This window comes from Triturus cristatus, chromosome 3_1 (assembly GCF_964204655.1).
Source record: "Triturus cristatus chromosome 3_1, aTriCri1.1, whole genome shotgun sequence".
Taxonomy (NCBI): Eukaryota; Metazoa; Chordata; class Amphibia; order Caudata; family Salamandridae; genus Triturus; species Triturus cristatus.
In genome coordinates this window covers 853,708,773-853,730,443 of record NC_140583.1, presented here as the reverse complement: position 1 = coordinate 853,730,443, position 21,671 = coordinate 853,708,773, and the positions used below count along the sequence as shown (strand labels likewise).

Genomic DNA, 21,671 nt, shown 5'->3' with positions numbered 1-21,671 from the left:
AATTAGTTTCAACAGATTCCCTCCCGTAGACAGGCAGTGACTTCTGTCTCGTTGGCTGTACTTGGCTGTTAAAGACCTATAGGAGAAATAACAACCCTGCCGCAATGCATTATTTGGAAAAAACGTGCAGTGGCTCTGCTTCTTTTACTCTCACCTGCCACGCCACGTTCGAATCTCCACCCTACCTCCCATTCGCTGTGAAGACATTTTATTCTAGCAGATCGGTGCCTCTATCTCTCAGTACACCCTGTTTCGCTGTCTATCACTCACTTTCTCGCGCTCTCTTTCCCAGTGCCTCTCTCTCTCCAAATCTCACTCTACCATCCTCCCTCCTTTGCACTTAATTTACCAGCCCACCCATTTCTCCCAATCTCTCTTTCCTTTCCATTCCTTTCCCTCTCATTTCCTCTCTCACGTTTCCCTATCCCTTGTCTCCTCATCTCTCTATCCCCTCTTTCTGTCTCTCTAACCTTATTCACCCCTTCCAGTTTTGATTTGCCATACCAGTGCATTCTGGGAGCTGTAGTCTAGGTTAATTTTATTTCAACTAATTGGTCGAACACACTAGCTAATAATGTAAAAGCAAAACCCAGGTCTGGAAAAGTAATTCTCCCTGTAACTTGCAGGCATCTTGTCGCCTTAATTATGTAGCACCAACGGGCAGTGTCTCTGAAAGGAAGAACTCTTCCTTGTTGTATTTGAGAGATGCAGTTCTTTTGAAGAAGTGTCTGCAAAGCTCTATGCTTCTGTTGGGATCTGTGTGAGGTGTCACTATTTTGAACAAAATGTAACCTCAAGCTCCATAGGGGCATTGTTGGTGTGAAGTGCAGCTCTTTAGGCAGGTATGGGTGTGGAGACAATATATGTGTGTGTATGCAATGGTGTCAACACGGGGTGTGCATATTTGAAGCCACTTCTCTTGGGCTAGCAACTGGAGGAGTATCTCTTTGGGATCAAACTAATTGGCTTGTCATTGAAGGACGAAAAGGAGCAATGAAATCAGCACAGGCAAACTTTAAAGTTGAATAAAGGTCATGTTATTATTGAGACAAGAAAAAACTAAAAATAATTCCCCACCACTTTAGTTTTTTAACTAATAAAATGGTCAATGCAAAACTAATACATCATACCATTACCATCTACTATGCAATAACCTAGCCTGTATTTGACTCTCGCTATCTCTCTCACCACTTTACCTAGTTATTTGGGTTCTAGGGCCTGTCCACTTTGCATTGGCATATTGGTCTCCTCTTAGGCCTACCAGACACCTTCTTCACACTGATCTTTTAGTCCTTTCTCAAACTTACCAGTATAAGGCCAGCACTGCCATATCTCAGTGATTCCAGATTATATTATGTCTGACCCGGACCCTCTAGACAAATTAAGAGGTAGAATGTTCACTTGACTGGTTACCCCACCCCCTTTTTCTTAAAACTAGAAGCAACTGTATTCGTCAGGACGTCCTTGGCCAGGAGGAGGAGTGGTTGCTCCACGCTAAAGTGCTCATAACTGTTTGATCGGCCCGGCCAAACAGTCATACACAATTTGCGGGAAACAGCATTTACAACGCTGCTGTTACCACGCAGGTAGGTAACAACGCGGTCATTACAACGACAGTGATGTTACCACGCGTGGCTTTATATCGCAAGTTATTTTTACGACTTGCGATAGGTGGCGTGCAGCACCAGAGAATGTGTTGGATTTTAAATCCAACACATTCCCTGCTGTTGCGCTAACTGGAGTAGGAATAGTAATTTATACAATTCCTAAGTCCAGCGAAACCTCCTAGCGGAAGTCGTTGTAACAACCGCATTGTAACCTACTGCGTGGTAATAGCACGCATAGTAAAGTGCTATATTCACAATTTGCATGTTCTGCACCCACACCCCAGCTGCATTACTGCCTGGGTGGAGAACATGCCCAGGTCTTAATTCCCAGTCTGAGCGCTGAACCTTAGCGCTCAGACCGATCACAATGCTGCATTGCAGTGTTGTGATTGGCTAGGGGAGTCAGGAGCCTGGTTGCTTCCTATTTACTGCTTCAGAGGAGAGAGAGGCAGCGGCTGGCGGGTAGCCGGCAGGAAGGAAAGTCGTTTTTTAAAATATTTTTTTTCATTTACAACCCCCCTTCCTCTCCCGCCACTCCTGGTAAATAACAGCCGCCACTGCAACTATCCACGCTTGAGGAATAAAGACATATCTTTGCTTGCAGGCGATCTGATTCGGATGTGTGATGGGCCTTCTAGTGCCAGAACAAACATTTGAATACAAAACCTCTAATCAATCAAAGTGAAATAGCATATCCAATACCATATGGTGTGTATAGGAAAACACGTACAAATGATTATAGTGAAAGTAAAAAATACCGCTTTGTGAGAAAGACATCTTTCCCAACCCTATAGATGCATACCTTAAGGAGGCATAGATATTTTAAATAGACATAAGTCAAAACTATATTTGAATACTTGACACATTCATATATACATTATGTCATGCAAAGGGAAGGTGTGTATCGGATGCAAATGTATGTGCTTACCAAAACTCTTATAAATTGTACCCTTGTAGAAGCATAATGTGTAAGTGTACACTTGTGCTTTTCTTACGCTAATCTTCCAATTAGTTTTGCACGGAGGAAAATCGCCGTTTAAAATTAAAGTTGGTTTTCTGTCATCCTCAAACCTCTAATCGCTCACCTTTAACTGTCGACGGATTCTGTCAATAAAAAACTGCCAGCAGTTGTCCCTGGAATCTGCCAGTCCAAGCCCGCGCAGTTCCATCTTTGTTGAGGAAATGATGCTGTCAACCTCTTCTTCACTAAATAAATCTGGAATATCACCTGTAAAAAAAAAAAATAGTTTCAGCATTGTGAGGTATTTGCACGTGCCCGCTTTTGTAGGTGCAACAACCATTACTTATGCCATAATAATCTATTTAGGATAAATAAACCAACAAATGGATGTGCACAATGCATGTTTAATTTGGGGATTGACGGTGTATTCAAAAGCTTTAGTAGCAGGTTGAATGAGCCATCTGTCACTTTCTATAATATTAGGACATTATTTACTATAGCAGAATATAGCTTCTTTTTGGCATGGTAAATTCAGATTGGTTGTTCAACCCAATCTTCTGAAAGAAGACCAGACCTGAGTGGTAGTGTTCAGGCTCTGTGAACTGGTGAAAGCGGTAACCACGTAATTGCAGCACGCCTTATAGAACCTGTGAGGTGTATAGGGCGGACTGGCCGTAGCGGGCACCAGGCAATCCCCCGGGGCCGCACGGGTGTTGGCCGGTTTTGGGCCTCTGGGCCGTTTTTATTTCAGGGCCGTTTTTTCAGTATAGTTGAAAAATCGGCCCTGTGACAAAATGTGCCGAAAACCGGCCCTGGCAAAGAGCTCGGCGGCACCCCCAACCCCGGGGGGCCGGCCGTGCACTTTGCCAGGGCCGGTTTTGGTTCCCAGTCCGGCCTGAACACACCGTGTGAGGTTTGCTTGCACTAGAAAAAAAGTTCAGCTGAAAGCAGGTCATGATGACAAATATATTGTTCTAAAAGCTAAATTTCCATATATAAAAATACATTAACCTTTTGCTTTGCTCAAGAAGTTCTTGCAAACCTAGTTAGAGGGCAGTGGAGCACAAAATGATATTTACGAATATGTCACAGTACGGAACGCTGTCATTTTACATTGAACATGCTGTATAATCAGTCGATTGAGATAAAGTCCTATTGTTCATGAAGACATTTTCAGAATGTTCTGCGGCAAATGATCCTCCCCTCTGCTCATTAAAAGTAAACAACGCTCCTCATCTTCCCAGGCATATTTTGCAGAACTGTAAACGTAGCTCGCCGTAGTAATAAAAAGCTGCTCATATTGCTTTCAATCTTCACAATTCAAATCAATTCAGATAAACAGTGGAGCAGCAGGGTCTGTGGCACCGGGACCCAGAGCCCTGCGAGGCCCCGTTGAACCTTAATAATTGCAGTCTTTTTACTACCCCAACAGGAGTCAAAAGGGTCATTTTCCTTGCTTGCACCGGGGCCATGGCACCCTTGCCACGCCACTGTCCCTCGCAATTTGATCACTGGGACCCGAGGGTGTCTTTTTTGTGCCGTTTTCAGCCACCATGGTCACATTTTCATTTGACTCCATTCCACCGAGTCAAATTAAAGTCAGGCCGTGAATTCAGCAACTCACGTCAGAGTGCAGGTTTTTTTCACGACGTTGGACACTGTGGCTCTGATTCACAAAGAGCCTCCGCTCCTGGGGGCATATCAACAAGGGCTTTATCTCTGCTTTTTTGGCTTTAAAAGCCAAAAAAGCAGAGATAAAACTGGCACCCTATCAACAACAGGGTGCTAACATGCAAATTTGCATGTTAGCACCCTTTTACTCTACGCTTTTCCTTGCATCTCTAATGAGATGCAAAGGGGGCGTTCCAGAGTAAAATAATAGGAGAAATGTCGCTAAGCGACATTTCTCCTATTATCAAGAATATCGCTAACCCTGTTAGAGACAAAAAAAGCAGCGCTAACCGCGGTTAACGCTGCTTTTTTACGTCTGGTATTTTTCTGACTTAGCCATGATATCCTATGGAAGGAGGATATCATGGCTAAGTTTGTCTGTCCCTATCAACAAGCTAACGTGAGATTATCGCTGGGTTTCCAGCGATAATCTCACGTTAGCCACTTAGCACCAGGATTTTTATCGCTATTGAGATAAGCGTTGCTAATAGCACGCTATCTCAGCGATAAAAATCGGCGCTAGCTGGCGATAATTATCTGAGCGCCAAGTGCACTCAGCGATAAGTATCGCCGGTTGTTGTTGATATGCCCCTTGGGGCGGAGGCTCACGCAGTAGTGGCGGTCTCACTGCACTTGTGGCGGAGGTCCCGCCACGACTGCAGTGCCTCGGCCCCGAGTGTGGAGGTACTTTGTGAATCAGAGCCTGTTTGTCGGACTACTGCAATAGATATTTATTTTGTATGTCACTAAGGTCCATGGAAAATGGAAAGAAAACAGTGCTCCCATCAAAACTGATATCATGAAGGAGTGATTAGATAGAATAGTCATGTATTTATTGTCACACTTCACGCGTCTCCCACTAAAGACTGACTAGAGCCCTTGTCATGTCCCGTCTGAACATTTGAAACATCATCTACACACTCATTGTCAGGCTTTGTGAAGAAGGATGTTCTAACGCTGTTAAATGTATGCTATAACTTAAATTAGAATTTTGGAATGTAGAGAGTTCCATTGAAGACAATGGAGCAGCAGTGGCCTATATTAACTGGTATAGGCCCGCTGCTCTCAACATTTCAGTGTCCTAATACACAGCATCTGTCTTTCTCCTTCCCCTGTTTCTCGAAAATATATTATTTAGGCAGAGGAAAGCGAAAGGCAATGGCCGTGCAGGAGGACACACTCAGCCTTCACCCTTCCCTCCTCCTGTAGCTCACTGTCCCTAGGGCTTCAGAAGTAGGGTGGGGTGAATGCTGCTCAGCTACTGGGTCTCCCTGGCTTGGCTGAACTGCAAAAAGCAGTTTAGCAGAGCCGGGCATAACCAGGGGCTGACTTCAGCCCCCTTTCACAGGTCTTGATGTGAATGTTCAACTGCTAACAACTGGCCCTGCGCACACTGTTAGCTGTAGAATATTCACAGCAAGAGTTGTGAAACAAAGGCTTCGGAGCCCGAGGGGGATTTCAACCCTCTCAAACTCCTAGAGGCCTTTATGTTGTTTAATTAGAACATTCTTCCCTCATGGGGCTTACCAAAATGCCTATAAATTATACACTTGCGGGAGCATAATGTGTAAATGTACACATGTGCTTTTCTTTTAGTAATCTTCCCATTAGGTTTGCACAGGGAAAAAACGCTGTTAGAAATTAAAATTGTTTTTCTGTCATCCTCAACCCTGTTGTCCCTAGAATCCTCCAATCCCAGGCGGCACAATTCCATCATTGTTGAGGAAATGATGCCTTGTTAAAGGTCAGAGCCCACCGGTGTATGCTCTATTAGAACATTGGAATGTTGAGCACTCCATTGAATACAATGGAGTGCTCCAAGCTTCTACAGGTCGGTAGAAGCCCGCAGAGCAACATTCCAATGTTGCTTTCCTTTCACACAGTGGCGGCTCACCGAGGAAGTGCGTGGTGGTGGTAGGGCGGGGTGGGGGAGGGGCATGGGGGTAGTGGAGTCCAACATACGATGGACAGGAGTAAGGTAAGCAATTAAATAAATACAACTATTTACCTTGCGCGCGCTGCATCGTCAACTCAGCACAATGTAAATTGTTTTATTTATTTAATTACTTAACTTACTCCCGTCCGTCGTATGTCGGACACCACTACCCCCCCACCCTGCCCCTGCCCACCACCCCGCAGCACACCCTCGGCGAGCCGCCACTGCTTTCACAGCTGTTGCTCCGAATAACGGCCTCTCGGAGACAAAGGGATTAAAACCCCCTCTGGCTCCAAGAGGCCTTTGTTTTTAGTAATTAGAACATAGGGTTGGAATGTTCTAATAGCCTTAGAGCCTTCCTAGCGAGCTGTACCGGCCATTAAAGGCCCGCTCTCTTGTTAAAGGCCCTCACCTTCGGCTCAGGCCTTTAAGGCTGGAGTGGTCCTTTAATGGCTGCAAGAACCCGCTAGGTCAGGCTCTAAGGCTATATTACAACATTGGAATGTTGAGAGGTTCATTTAAAACAATGGAGCAGCAGAGGCCTATGTGAACTGGTATAGGCCCACTGCTCTCCACATGAAAATGTCCTAATGCACAGCTTCTGCCTTTTTCGTTACCCTGCCTTTTGAAAATATATCTTGTTTAGGCAGAGGAAAGGGAAAGTCAGAGACCATACAGGAGGGCACATGCAGCCTTTGCCCTTCCCTCCTGTAGCTCAGTGTCACTAGGGCTTTAGAAGGAGGGAGGGGTTAATGCTACTCAGCTTCTGGGTCTCCCAGGCTTGGCTGAACTACAATAAGAAATTCAGCCAGGCCGGGCAAAAACAGGGGCTGACTTTAGGCCCCTTTCGCAGCTCTTGCTCTGAATGTTCAACAGCTAACAGCCGTGGCCCTGCATGTGGCTGTTAGCGGTAGAACATTGCCAGCAACAGCTATGAACAAAGGCTTCGGAGCCGAGGGGGATTTCAACCAGGGCCGGACTGGCCATTGCGGGCACCGGGCTTTTTCCTGGTGGGCCGCCAGGGCGGGGTGGGGGGGGCTGATGTTTGGCCCCTGGGGGCTGTTTTTGTTACCGGGGCGGCAATATTGGCCCCCTGTAACAAAATCGGTCAAAACCTGCCCTAAAAAACAGCTTGGCTGCCCCACTCCCGGGGGGCGGCTGAGCAGTTTACTGGGGCTGGTTTCGGTTCCCAGTCCGGCCCTGATTTCAACCCCATCAGGCTCTGAGAGGCCTTCATTTTTCTAAGTAGAACATTCTGCCCTCATGGGGTGGAATGCTCTAATAGCTTTATAGTCTGCCGTAGCTGGGCTATACCGCTCTAGCTTCCTTGTTAAAGGCCCTCGCTGAATGCTGGAGTGGGCCTTTAATGTCAGTATAGCCCGCTATGGTGGTCTAGAAAGCTATATTAGAACACTGGAATGTTGAGAGCTTCATTGAAGACAATGGAGTGGCTGGGGCTTATATTATATGGTATAAGCTTTCTTCTCCAACATTCCAATGTTTGTCTTTCTGTTTCTCCCTTTATTTATTTAGAACATTCTACCCTTAGTGTGCGGAATGTTCTGATAGCCTTCTGCTTCGGGCTATACTTGTTGTTGAAGGCCCTCCCCTTGTTATAGACCCTAGCATGTCGCTTGGGCCAATAACTCGGGTTCAGGGCCTTTAGCAATCAGTATAGCCCTTAGCAGTGGATTATAATGCTATATTGGAACATTTGAATGTGGAGCGCTCCATTGAATACAATGGAGTGTTCTGGGCTTTTCAGGGACAGTAGAAGCCCGTAGAGCAACATTCAATGTTGATTTTGTTCAGAGCTGCTGCTGTGAACAAAAGTCTTCTGGAGCCCGAGGGGATTTAAACCAGCTCGCGCTCCGAGAGGGCTTTGTTTTCGGTAATTAGAACATTCTGCCCTTTGGGGGCGGAATGTTCCAATAGCCTTAGAGCAGTCCTAGTGGGCTCTACCGGCCATTAAAGGCCCGCTCCCTACGGCTCGGTCCTTTAATGCTGGAGGGGGCCTTTAATGGCCAGTAGAGTCCGCTAGTTCGGGCACTAAGGCTATGTTAGAACATTGGAATGTTTAGAGCTCCAGTGAAGACATGCAGTGACTCTGGCCTTATAATGACTGATATAAGCTTGGAGCTCCAACATTCCAATGTTTGTCTTCATGTTTCTCCAATTTTACTTCAGAACGTTCTATCCTTAGTGGTTGGAAGTTCTGATAGCCTTATAGCCCTTCTGCCTTGGACTATATTGATTGTTAATGGCCCGCTCCTTTGTTATAGGCCATCGCCCGCGGCTTAGGCTTATAGCTCGGTTTCAGGGCTTTTAACAACCGATATAGCCCCAATATGCGTGCTATAAGGCTATATTAATTTTTTCTTGCTGATTTGACTGACTGGGGTTCTTCCCCTGATTGGGAGCTTTTTTATGGAACAGTTATTTGCTAGACATCCATTTTTGAGCTAAAGTAGATGTTTCACTGTGCGGATGGTGAATGTGATTTATGGGCATTATTGTAGCTTGATACTCGTCTATACTGGGTAGGTGCGACATATGGCTGATACGCTTGTTTTTTAGAGAGCTCTGGGCATGTGTGGAGACCAGTAGGTTCATAAAGATGGATGTATGACGTTACAATGCATGCTGTTACAACGCATGCTGTTACAACAAAAGTTTTACGAGTGCATTGACAACGCAGGACATTACAACGCAAGTCTTTACATCGACTTGCACTAGATGGCATGCTAACATTAAAAAAGTGTAATTTACTATTCCAACTCCAGTCCACGTAACAGTAGGGAAGGTGTTGGTATAGTAAACTACACTATTTTTAATGTTAGCACGCCATCTAGTGCAAGTCGATGTAAAGACTTGCGTTGTAATGTCCTGCGTTGTCAATGCACTCGCGTTGTAACAGTTTCGTTGTAACGGTAGTGCGTTGTAAAAGTTGCGTTGTAAAGGTTGTTCCCCAAAAAGATAGCACCACTGTGTGTCTGTGCCATTTCCTGAACCTGTGTTATAAGTTTTATATTAATTTTTTTAATGGATTTGGCCTACCTCCCTCATAACCATGATGCTATATATTTAATTTGTCACGATTTTTTCGTGTCTAGACTTGTCTCATGGACTAGAGTTTTACAGGTGGCCTACTTTAATCTTGATCAGATGACTTAGTAAATGATTCCCTGGCTAATCGGTTTGTGGATACACTATCCTCATTAAATCTGGATAGGAATACTTGGGTTGCTACCCATGAAAAATGTCTCTTCTTAGACCAGCTGTGGTCCTTAGATTTAGACATCAATGATCTTGATATTAAACCATGAGTTTGGTCTAACATAATATTCTTAGATGGGACATTCCCTTTGACAGGGTCAAAATAAATTATCTTCTGAACGATTTGATGTATTAAAACTGTGAGACCCTTTAACTAGCAGCCTTAAAAGAGACATTATCTCGCTCCATGTTTCCTGTCCCACTCAGTGTGATTGTACATGCTAAATTGAATGTTATTGAGTTATTGAAGGGATTTGAAAAACATGCTTCTTTAATTAGTTTTAAAAATTCAGACAGGAAGCACTCACCACCCAGGTTTAACATTATGTTAGAGGTAATGAAATCTAGCTTGAGAAAGGTAGAAAGTCTATGCAGGAGGTCTGGGTCTCAAATGGACAAATCTGTATAAAGATGAGTTGAAACATTACAAATCATTAATCTGATCAGTGAGGCATATATAAAATTCTAGTAAGATTACCCAGTCTCGTAATGTTCAAAATCTCACTTTCTATCTCACTCATGAAGGCAGAAATATATCAGTTCAGACCTTGGTTGGCTCCCGACTTGACTAAATGAATGCTGTTACACTTCACTACCAATTTCCACACCAAATACACTTCAAGTTTTTCGAAATATCAACACACAGCTGGTCTTTGGTGGTAATTCACACATGCTAAATCTTTACTGCATAGGACCTCGTATTGTGCATAATGCACTTTGCGGTGGAGCAACTGCTTTAGTCAAAAATCACATTCAGTGATATGACTATAGGAGACAGCTTTACTCCTTTTCAGGGCACATTCCAGAGGTCCCCAGAGTGCACAAATGTTGATCAGGATGTACAACCTTTTCTTATTGCACTCCTAAGCACTGAAATGCTATTCCCACTTCCCTTCACTGTGAGAACTCTCTCACCAAACTTAGAAGAAAACCAAGTTGTTTTCACAAACTGTATAACCAGTTTTCCAGCATTATCTGCTCCTTATTCTAGGTGCCTGGAGATCCCTGATAAATATGTATTAACATAACAAAACTAAGCATCCAGAATGTGTCTCAATATTTGTAAATGGACCATATCAAGCCTGCCTTGAATGTTCCTCACTGGCTACCAGTCAAAGCAAGGATCAAATTCAAAGATACACAGTCCATAAAGCCTTGCAGTGAAAAGGCACAAAACACCGTCAGAAACTAGCTCCATACTAAACCCAAGCTAAAAACCTCTACTCATTTGCTAATATCTTGATTTGCTAGCTACATGCTACACTCAAGCTACAAACCTCAGCTCATCAGCTACTAAACTGATTCATCAATGCTCAATCAAAAGTAAGAAACACTGAGATCTTTGAGCTTGTAAGGCTGCAGAACTCAATCCACCCTTGATACCTTAATTCAACTACATCTCTCTGAAAGCTCATGAAAACTGAACTGAACAGACTGTCATTCCAGCGGAACTGCCCAATTACCAGGGATGGCAATCACAGAACATCAGCACCTAGTCTACCTGAATGGTGTGTTCTCCCCCTTTTTCTACTGACTATACATTGCTGTATGACTGATTTTGCTCTCTGGATTACTCAGACATTTTAACAGAGTGTTCTTCAAACTAAGTATCTTTTCATCATAGATGAGTACTATCAAGGATAAGGAAGTTTCCCTTTTGAGATGGCAAAGCAGAAAGGAATAGAATTTTGGAAAATCCTTGTCCTAGTAGCTTCCAGATTATTCTATTACAAGCGACACATTTAACTGCTTCTTTTAGGGCAAAACATTTGAATTAACAAATATCACATTTTCCCACTCATCCTTCTGATCAGATGAGAGTACAAATGATACTAGATGCACCAGTACCTGGATCCTCTGTAAAGAGATGAACATTGAAAAGGAAAATATTTCTGGAAGTGTCAAAAAAGCCTCATTAATGGATGAGATCCAAAATCGCATGACTAAATGTTTCACTAGAAATCTTGGCACAACTTGATGACACTTTCTCTGGTATATATTTAATGCTTTTTTGTACGGAAAAGATAGGAGGGCAAAAGAAGGACAGGCACATAAGATCAATGAGCTTGAAATATGTCTTTCGAACACTGTGGGAATTGGCAAAAGAAGCAAGAATTTGTAAATAAACATATAATGCCCCATAATCAATAAACCTTTAAAGCTCTGTAACCAATAAATGTGATTACGGGACTAAGTCAATTGGTATCTGCAGGTGTAATGGGCTACAAGCAAGATTTTTGGCAGAGTTTGAGGTTTGCAGGAAATTTTGGGTAGGAAAGCTTTATGGGTTCCACGCAAGTCATACCACCCTGAACACTCCTTGGTGCCTAGTTATGAGAAATGTTTAACTTTAATAGGTTTCTCTGGGTGGCTGCACAGCCTGAACCCAAATACCACAGCTACCAATATCGCCAAATCAGACCGAATTTCATGGTGAATATTTAATGCTTCCAAGTCACATTTTGAGCCCTATTATGTTGCAGGGAATAGGCCCAGTAGCAAAAATGGGCTATCATGTTTATTGGGAGAAGTGTGGGAATAGAAAATAATAGAACATTTATTATTAGCAGTTTAATTTCTCTTAAATTTCGGCTTCTGAATGTATACCACTGTACAGGAGGAAACACATTTTGTAAAAAAAAAAGCCTTTGAATCACTTAATATATGGGTAACCACAAGGTCAGGGTTGTACTAGTAACCACTATTCATAAACTTAGTATCTTGAACTCATAGGAAACATAGATGTCCTTCATACCCAGTTTTCATTCATTAGAGTTTACCATACAAATTGATGCATTGTTGGTACGCAATCAGTATAATGTGCAGTTCAGTAAGTGCCTCTGGGTATCGCTTGTTTTTGGGCATCTGACAAACAATACAGGTCCTATTCACAAAGGTGAATTTACATGTGTAGATTTCCTTACGTGTAAAGGTACTCTTAAACTTTGCATCAACTTTACTACTTTGGGCTAATGATCATTTCCAAGTGTAAAGATATTACAAAGTAGGCCTGGGCGGTAAATTCCGTTCCGCTCGCGGAATTTGCGGAATTTGCGTAATTTCGCGTTCCGCGGAGAACGCGAAATTGCTCAAAAGTCTGCTTTCCGCGATTTCGCGAAATTTTTGCTTGTTCGCGTTCTCAAAATGCGTGTTCGCGAGATATTTCTCCCCGAGCACGCAAACAGCAATTGTGAACAGGAAAAAAGCATCGCGAACAAGCAATTCTGCGTGTTCGCGGAATTTCTGCGTGTTCGCGGAGATTTTTTACCGTTTCGCGGAGATTTGCGTAACGCAATTACGCAAATTCCGCCCACCCCTATTACAAAGTGAAGACTTACATGTTCCAACACCCTGAAACCACAGAGTGAAGTCACATGTATGAGTATAAAGTTATTATTTGTAATTTTTCACCCATAGGTGGAGGTCTCCCTAACATAAACTATAAGGATAAGTAAAAATGTTTCTTACATTTTAAATAATTTAGTCAAAGTATTTTAATGTTAAATATTAATATAAAATATTAAAATATTTTTTAACCTAAATCAAATAGAAAAAGTTTCAGATCTATTACACTAAATGTGTATTAAAAATGAACTGATGGAGTGGCTTGGGGCGTCCAGATGGTGGCCACACTCTAAGGAGCCGATTACGAGTTGGACAGTGAGAACCACCCACCATATAATTACTTTTTTTGTCATTGGCGGGTGATTCCTTTGGCGTTCCCACAGCAGTGCCTATTAAATAGCCACTGCAATGGGAACGTCAAAAAAAGTTCCAGCCTGAAAAGTCCATGCAGTGCTGGAACTTCTGTGCATGCACACAGGGAGGCACATGTTATGTTCCCCTGTGTGCATCCACAGGGCGTGAGGCACTAGGGGGCCTGGGTCCTCTCCACCAGGGTTTTCATGGAGGAGAAACCACCATGAAAACCCTGGCAGAGAGGAAACTCGTAAGATGCTTCCTCTCCACCAGGGTTTTCATGGAGGAGAAACCGCCATGAAAACCTGACAAAGAAAAAACTCGTACTATGCTTGGCAGTACCACAGTGGTCTCGCCATGCATATGGATGCATCCGGACTGCCGCGCCACCGCTAGGGAATGGCGGTTCCCTGGCGAAGTCAGTGGTCCCAGGGTGGCACAACCACTAGGGTCATTACAACCGCTACTGCCACCACACCACGAGTGTGACAGTCCGTGAACTGCCAGACTCTTTCTTTTTTTCTTTTTTTTTTTTGCTTTATTCGGTTAAAATTTTAAAACCATCAAAGCACAGAACAGTAATTCATTGTACAGGCAAATGCAATTACAACATTTTTTTTTAACACAAAAGATAAATACAATACAATTTGGCACTAAATACAATAAAAGTATGTCTTTCAATTAATTCAGCAATATTACAATCTATAAAATCATTTCTCCTTCAAAATTCCATCTTCAACAGTTTGTTAGGCACAATACTCATTGGGAAATTAGGGGAATAACTAAGTAGACTGAGCCCTATTTCTAGATCTTAAAGCACCCACGATGAAGCTCGCAACCCCAAAACAAATCAGAGGAGACTCCAACATTTGTAGATAGGCCAACGCAGGCCTTACTTGCTCAAATTGACGATTCTTGAAAATCGGAAGAATATATTTTTTACGCTGAGAAGAGTAAAATTTACAAAAAAATAACATGTGCAACGTATTTTGTTCAGAGATGTTGTCACAAGGACAAGGCCCCAAAGTTACCTCTTTGAAAAAGCCTTTGGGGTAGGCCAAGAGCCAAGGGAGCATACCATGCTTAAACCTTATTAGCAAAAACATATGGAAAGGTTTGTTGATGTAGGTTAAGTAAGGCTGGATCTCACCACCTAAACTCAACATAACAAACCTCCTAACTGTCGGTTTCCCCAACTCATCTCCTTCCCTTGACAACATTGCTCTAGTCAAAAATTGGGTCTTAATGGCCTTGATTTGCTCTTTACTCAGCGCACAAGGACTGGTAAACAGTTCAAGACAGCCAAGCGACTTCAAGTTGTTTTTAATATAGCAGATCCATGGGATAGACATAGCTTCATCTAGGGACAAGCAATCTTGAATAATTTGTTGGTTTAGATTTGGTGGCTGCTGCGCCCAAACCCTCAGCCAACCTAGTAACGGGGCCACAGATATTTGGTCAGCGAGATATCCCACCCCCAGGTCCTCATGTATGTTAAAAATTGGTGCAGAAGGGGGAAGAGACAACAGTTTCCGAAAAAAAGTATTTTCTACTGTTTGGATGTCAGGAGAGGCCTTATAACCCCAGACCTCACTACCATATAGGGCCATGGGAATACACTTAGCTCTATAGATTTTTATTAGAGCAGGAAGCGGTTTACACCCCAAGCGCTTTGCAAAGCCCAACAGAGCACCTGTAGCTCTAGCAAGGTTATTCTTTTTCTGAGCACGTTGCATGACCCAAGATATTCTGTCGTCAAATACGATCCCTAAATATGGGAAGGTCTGCACTTTTATTAATTCCTGCCCATTACAGAAAAATTTCACCCTTTTCGCCCTCCCCGTACCTATTGACATGGAATGTGATTTTTTAAAATTTATTAATAAGTCTAAAGAGACCATAAAATCATAAAATCCATTTAAAAGAGCTTGTAAACCTCTCGCGGTTCTAGCCAACAGAACAGTGTCATCCGCATATAGTAATGCGGGGATCATTTTAGAGCCGGCTTTGGGAATATCTTTACTAACCGAAGTTAAAACCACGCCCAAATTGTTAATGTAAAGCGAGAAAAGTAGGGGGGCAAGAATACACCCCTGCCTTACTCCACGCTTTACCTGCCAAGCATCTGTCTGACTCCCGTCTTCACTATAGCGGACAACTGCGGTAGTGTCCTCGTGGATAACAGCCAAGAAGGAAATCAGTACCGGATCAAGCCCCAAAACGGCTAATAAGGCCCATAATTTTTGCCGATTTACAAGGTCGAAAGCAGTGGACAAATCCATAAAAGCTAAATGGAGGACCCCTGCTTAGCGACCGTGTATTTCCCAATAATGAGATGTAAATTAAGGCATTGGCCTACAGTACCCCTTCCTTGTCTGAACCCATAGTGTAGGTCAGAGATTATAGATTTCTCCTCCAACCACACTGTTAAGCGAGCAAGGACAACTTTACCCATTACTTTCATGGCAGAATCCAAGAGAGAAATAGGCCGGTAACAAGCCGGATCTTCTCTTGAACCTTTTTTAAAAAGAGGGACAATAACAGCTTTGCCCCAGGATTTAGGAGCACCGGCCTCAGATGCAGCATTAAAAACACGAGTTAAAAGTTTAGCCCAAAACCTTGAGTCAGCCCTATAAAGGTCCGCGGGGACTCCATCCGGTCCTGGGGCTTTACCTTTTGCCATTGACTCAATGGCCTCCAGGACTTCTTCCTCCTTAAAAAGGATTCTTGAAGCTAATGTATTATCCGCATAATTTACTGGATTACGTTCTTGAATCTCCGAGTAAAGACCACTAAAATGGGCCACCCATCTGTCTGGCGGGATGAGACATTCTATGTTAGTATTCTCCAGCTCATTAAAAAGAGGACTATTAATCACCTTCCAGAACTGGCTACTATTTTTCTGGATACTTGCGTCTGACAAATCATCCCATGCCTTATTTTTTAACTGGTTTTTCCTGTCCTTTATTGCTTTTTTGTAACATCTTCTAGCCTCTGCTATCTTACTAGGGTTATTACCGAATTCTTTCAGTGCCGATAAGAGAACAGAATGAGCACTAGAACAAGCATGGTCAAACCAGTTTTTAAATTTCTTGGGCCTTGGTCTCCCATGACTGGTAAGATTCCCCACAACTTGTTTAGTAATTCTGTCAAAGGCACCCAGAATGACCCTCGGTTGTGCCACTGCCGAGAGACACAGACTAAAATCCTCTTTTTTACTTTCATATAAGTTTTCAAGGAAATCAGCCGGGGTAATAACATCCCATCTCAATCGTCTTCCCTGACTAGTAGACTCTAGATTTGTGTTGGAGATCGAAGGCAAGGGAACATCTTTCCTCAATGCCTTAACTTTGATTTCCAGAGTAAGAGGATTGTGATCACTTGAAGCATTTTGCGTGACACGAAAAGTACCCAGTAAGTTCATCAGAATGCGAGATACGAAGATGTAGTCAATTGTACTACAATGGCCTTGACCCGTAAACGTAGGGACGGGAACCAGCAAATCTTGAACAGGCATGTGTAAATGATAGGTCGATACCATATTCTCTAAATATATCCCACCCTTAGAGTGTTCAAAATGGATAGCCTTTTGTGGGCAAAAATCATGATGGTTATTTGCAAAACAATTAAGATGACATACATGAATATTAAAATCGCCAAAAAGTAAAAGCAAATAAGGTTTAACATTAATTGCATCATACTCGTCCAAAAATCTGAACAGTGCTTTGAGATGCTCTAACTCATCCAGCCTAGTGAATGAGTTATAAAAGTTAACCACCAAGAATGATGGCAAATTAACACATTCCATTTTCACCGCTAAAATATGAGGAGAATTGGTCACTAACAGCTCCATGCTATATAATAACTTTAGACTGAATAATAACAAAAGACCCCCTCGTGGTCTCCCCATGACAGAAGGCACAGCATATTTGGTAAAGGACTGATACCCATCCAGGTAGTAAGGATCTGTAGCCTCCCATGTTTCTTGTAAAGCAATTATATGATAAGTGGAAAGAAAAGCCCTCCAGTTTTGATCACCTCGTTTAGAGCGAAGACCAGCAATATTCCATGATAAAGCAGTAATTATATCTATTGCTGGAGTGCCTTCTACACACACTCGCTCTTTTGTTAAACAATTTTCCAAATTAAGTGAAAGAGGTAGTAGATCAGCTTCTACTCCATTAGAAGGCAACTCAACACCCAAATTATCGAAATTAATGATAGGAGCTATTCCACTCCTAACTACAGAAACTACCTCAGGGCGCCTCTGCGTAACTCTTATAGCAAGCTCTGTCTGTAAAGGTAAAGTTTTAACTATTAGAGCACTGGAATTGACAATATTATCCACAGCAGGTGTCCTGGGAGATAAAAACCCAAAAGAATTGGAAGAAACTGCACTGGATACATAATTATGGGTATAAACTCCATCGATCCTGAGTCAGTCATTAACATCTAAAGTACTAAGGACTTCATATCTGTTACTTAATAGCAGTGATTTACTTGCAGGGACGTGCTGAAAGGGGTGCTCTCTCAATCTAACAGGCCCCAAAAAGAGTGGTGGATAAAAAAAGCCCACTGGGAGAACATTAACATAGTCCTGTTGAATTCTAATAGACCCTGCTTGTCTTAAAATATGGTCAACTATATCAGGGGAACTAAAATTCACAACGACACAGTCACCCTTCAGAGTCTTATTGGACTTCCCCACCCAAGGGACCCTTCTCACCATTTTAAAACAATCAAAGAGGTGACTCCCCAAGACTGTCTTCCCAGCCAAATAGTGGAGGGCTTTATTTTTCAGGGAGGACCAATGCTCTTCCTTGCCATCACAAATTTTCGGGACATTGGCCAAAATAACCGTATATGGGCAGGCCTCTGGTGGCAAGTTTAGTGGACGATCCTTATGTGTAGGCTCCCCCCGAGAACTTCGTCTTTCAGTATGACCCCTCCGCCCTGGGCTAACACCATTGATTCCCCGGGCAGGTGGTAAGGGGATTATAGGGCCAGCAACAGGAGTTGACATAGAGTCAACCAGTTCAGACACTCTAGAAGTGACTTCACTTAGGGGATGTAGATCAGATGGATTAGGCCTTAACACCGGTGCACTTTGACCCGCAATATGACGTTCAATGAGAATAAGTCTATCGTCAATCTTACTGAGTCTATCCAAGACTGCCGATATAATCGCCCTCAATCGCTCGTCCAACAGCTTAATCAAATCAGCTGAAATGTCCCTCGTAGTAGCTACATCCCCTTGAGCCCCAAGCTCAGTAAGCCCATTTCCCTTAAAAGGAGTTGCCTCAACCACTGAACTACCTTCCGGATCAACCAACCCTTGGCCAGGATCTTTATTCCTAGGTTGTTTAGCATGTTGGCGGTTTCCTTTGGGGGCATGAGTAGCTTTTCTCTTACCCTTGGGTACTTTAACAGGTGCAACAGAAGGGATCTTTAACTGCCTAGTGCGTGAGGCTGGGGGGGAAAGAGAAGGACTAAAGACATTCATCGAAAATTGGGCACTGGAAAGACAGGTCTCTAAAGCAGGCTTAGAAGAGATAGAATGAGTAGCCTGCGTAGAAACAACTGAGTTAAGCTGGGTAAAAGGCTCTAATGAGAACCTTCTTTCCACAATTTCAATTTCTTTTGACACGGCATTTTCAGCTTTTTTTAAATAAGCATCTAGGGTCCCTGACCCCCCCCGCTGTAGAGCCCTTGTTGTAGTTTTTCGCCATAGCGTAATCTGCAACAGGTGCCTTAATGCAATTGTTACAACAGCTATCACAACATGAAAGACCTTAACAGGGCAAACCTCAAAAGCTGACCAGATGTTGAAACGAACAATCCCAAAGTACGTGTGGAGCTGGTTAGAGGGGTGGCCCAGCCCAGCCTTGTCCAGCCCCGGACGGCCACAGACGGCCCACCCTTTGCCCGGGCTTAGCCCGCGCGCGGTCCCGCGACGCGGGAGTCGCAGCGGTCTATTAAGCCCCTCCTGGCGGGAAAACGGCAATGCGGCTCCCCTGGCGCTTGGGATGATGGGGAATGTAGTCCCGTCCCCGCTCCGCGGCCGCTAATGGAGTTGGCGGCGGCGGGGGACGGAGAGACGGCAGGGAGAAAGGGTCAGTGATGCAGGACAGCCAAACCTCCTGTAAGTCCACAACAAGTCGCAAGCAGCCCGCTCTGCCGCAGTCGCAGCGGTCTATTAAGCCCCTCCTGCCAGACTCATAATTAGGCCCAAAAAGTGCTCCGAACTCATCCGTCATCTGCCGCTATCCACCTTCAAATGCTGCACTTTCTGCTGCACTGCCCTGATTTGCCCACGCAGCTGCTCATCCCTGTGCCCTAATTGTGGCCAAGAATATGGAAATTGGCCCCTGGGAGATACTTACTGCTGCTGGCCTGGCCATGATCTAAGATGGCGGCCCGTAATAACTGTCGGACAGCCATCCCTATGAAACCCATATGCAGGCATCGGTCGATGGGAGACCTAGCCTAACTTCCCGGCTAGTGGCCTGCATCTGGCCCGATCATAGAACGCTCTGAGGACAATGGTGAGCAATATCGGCGAGGAAGCGGGAGGAGGGTCTTCAGTTTCAATCTCATGACCTGCGTGGAGCCAGTGCTTTCTTTAGGGGCAGAGTGGGCAGCTGAAAACAAGTTAATGAGCGTCACCCCCCTCTCAACCCGCTCCGGTTTGGACTTGGCTCCTACATCTGCTGCACTGAGGCGTGGAGGCCTGGTCACCTGCAGTGGGGGCCTTTCTTGTAACATGGCTCACGGCAGAACTCCTGTACTTTAAAGAGCGGGGTGCCCCCTGGCGACAAGTATTCCCCACAATTGCAGTGTGAGGAGAGAATGAGGACTGTTGATCACTCCCATGCTGGGCCTTACATGACTTCCTCTTGACAGCATCCCAATGCCTGATGCTCCTTCCTACTGATAAAGACCCTATTGAGCAAGGACTTTACAGCCGGTGAGCCACCCTTGCTTGCAGAGTGGTAACTACAGCTTTGGGGTAAGCCTTGTGGGACCCCAGTATCACCCTCCTTGGCACAGAACTGAACCAAATGAAGTAAGGAAGAGACTCAACTAAAGTCCCAATGTGCATACATTGACGCTTACGGACCTTTAAGTCTCCTGCCAACAAGCCCCACTCCCTGTGCTTGGGTGCTTGTGTTGGTACACGGTCATGGCAAGTGGGTCGGGGCCTGGCGTGCTCTAGCTGTGGTACCCTAATGCAGTCATGGGAAAAGACAAAACCTTAAAACCTCACTCCTGCCACCCTGCATTGACCAATACACTACAGACCCTCTAGCAGCGGGAGGTAAAGGGGCACCTACTGAGGGAGACTTGGCCAAGATATTGCAGCCCATACAATCATCACAGACTGAGACACTCCTTCATCAGAATCTAAGAAAAGCTACTAGTAGAATTACAGTTAAAGATGAGGTATCAGACCTCAAGGTAAAAGTTTCTCGCTGCCTCTTTCAGACAGCTGAGCTACATCACTACCCGGAAGATGCTCAAAATCTCTCCAGGTGTAACAACCTCAGACTGGTGTGATTTCCTGAGGGTGTGGAGTCCACACAGCCTGCTGGGTTTGAGGAACAGTAGATTAAAACCTGGCTCCCAATTGATAAGCTCTCCTCCTGGTTGCAGTGGAATGCGCCCCCACCTTTAGCACTGCATCAACCCATAAATGCTTGATTCTCAAACTTCAAAGACAGAGACTGCATCCTAAGAGAGGGTTCAGCCCTCCAAGAACTCTGTTACCAGGAATCCAAAATCCCTATATTGCCAGATTACACAAAAGAAGTGCAGGCAAAGGGAAGGTCCTATGAGGCGGTTAAATTGTTCTCAGCCAGCCTTAAAGTGATTCATGTTAAAAAAACACATTTCTTTGAGACCCCAGAATCAGGTTGGGAGTAACTCACTGAAGAGAAACAACTCCACAAACCGAGCTGTTCACCCCCCCTTCTCAACTAGAACATCAGCAACAGGTGGCTTGGAAGTGGTGATGTTAAAGCATCCGTACCCAGTCGCGTCGGAGGCGACACAATGCACAAACCAACTAGCCCACCCCTGGTCTGGCTCGTCAGTGTCATCAACTCAACGATCTGAGTAACCACTGGATGCCGCAAGAGATACAGGTATGTCAATCGTCGTTGGGGACAGACAGCGTGAGATGCCCTACCCTTCTTTGTCTGCTGCAAGATCTGAACCAGCCTAAAGTAAAGTCATGGGGGTGCAGATGAACACTAGTACCTAGGGAATCTGGGTGCAACCTGCACTGTTTCGCACCAGTGAAGGATATTGATCCTGTAATATGGAGGAGTCCAACACTCCACACCTGAACCTGAAGATAAACTGGTTTTAAGATTTGTTGCAAGTTTCATGGCAACAGATGCCTCTCCGGGGGAAGTACGGGGTGGGGTAGCTTTGGGAGGAGAGATTTTCTTTAATTGCATGTTTCTAAGGTTATTGTTTACTACCTGCCATTGCAATCTTTTTTCTTTTAGGTTGTCAC

The 21,671-nt window shown here is 44.2% G+C and overlaps 1 protein-coding gene across 1 annotated transcript in view; it reads right to left on the bottom strand.

Annotated features, from left to right (window-relative positions):
• The window catches only part of LOC146861181 (dynein axonemal heavy chain 11-like), a 2,741,463-nt gene that overhangs the window by 1,176,752 nt on the left and 1,543,040 nt on the right, over positions 1–21,671 (bottom strand). Inside the window, exon 46 of the mRNA XM_085646213.1 lies at positions 2,693–2,835. Within this exon, the coding sequence (XP_085502339.1) occupies positions 2,693–2,835 (143 nt within the window). The remainder of the gene's footprint in view (positions 1–2,692; positions 2,836–21,671) is intronic.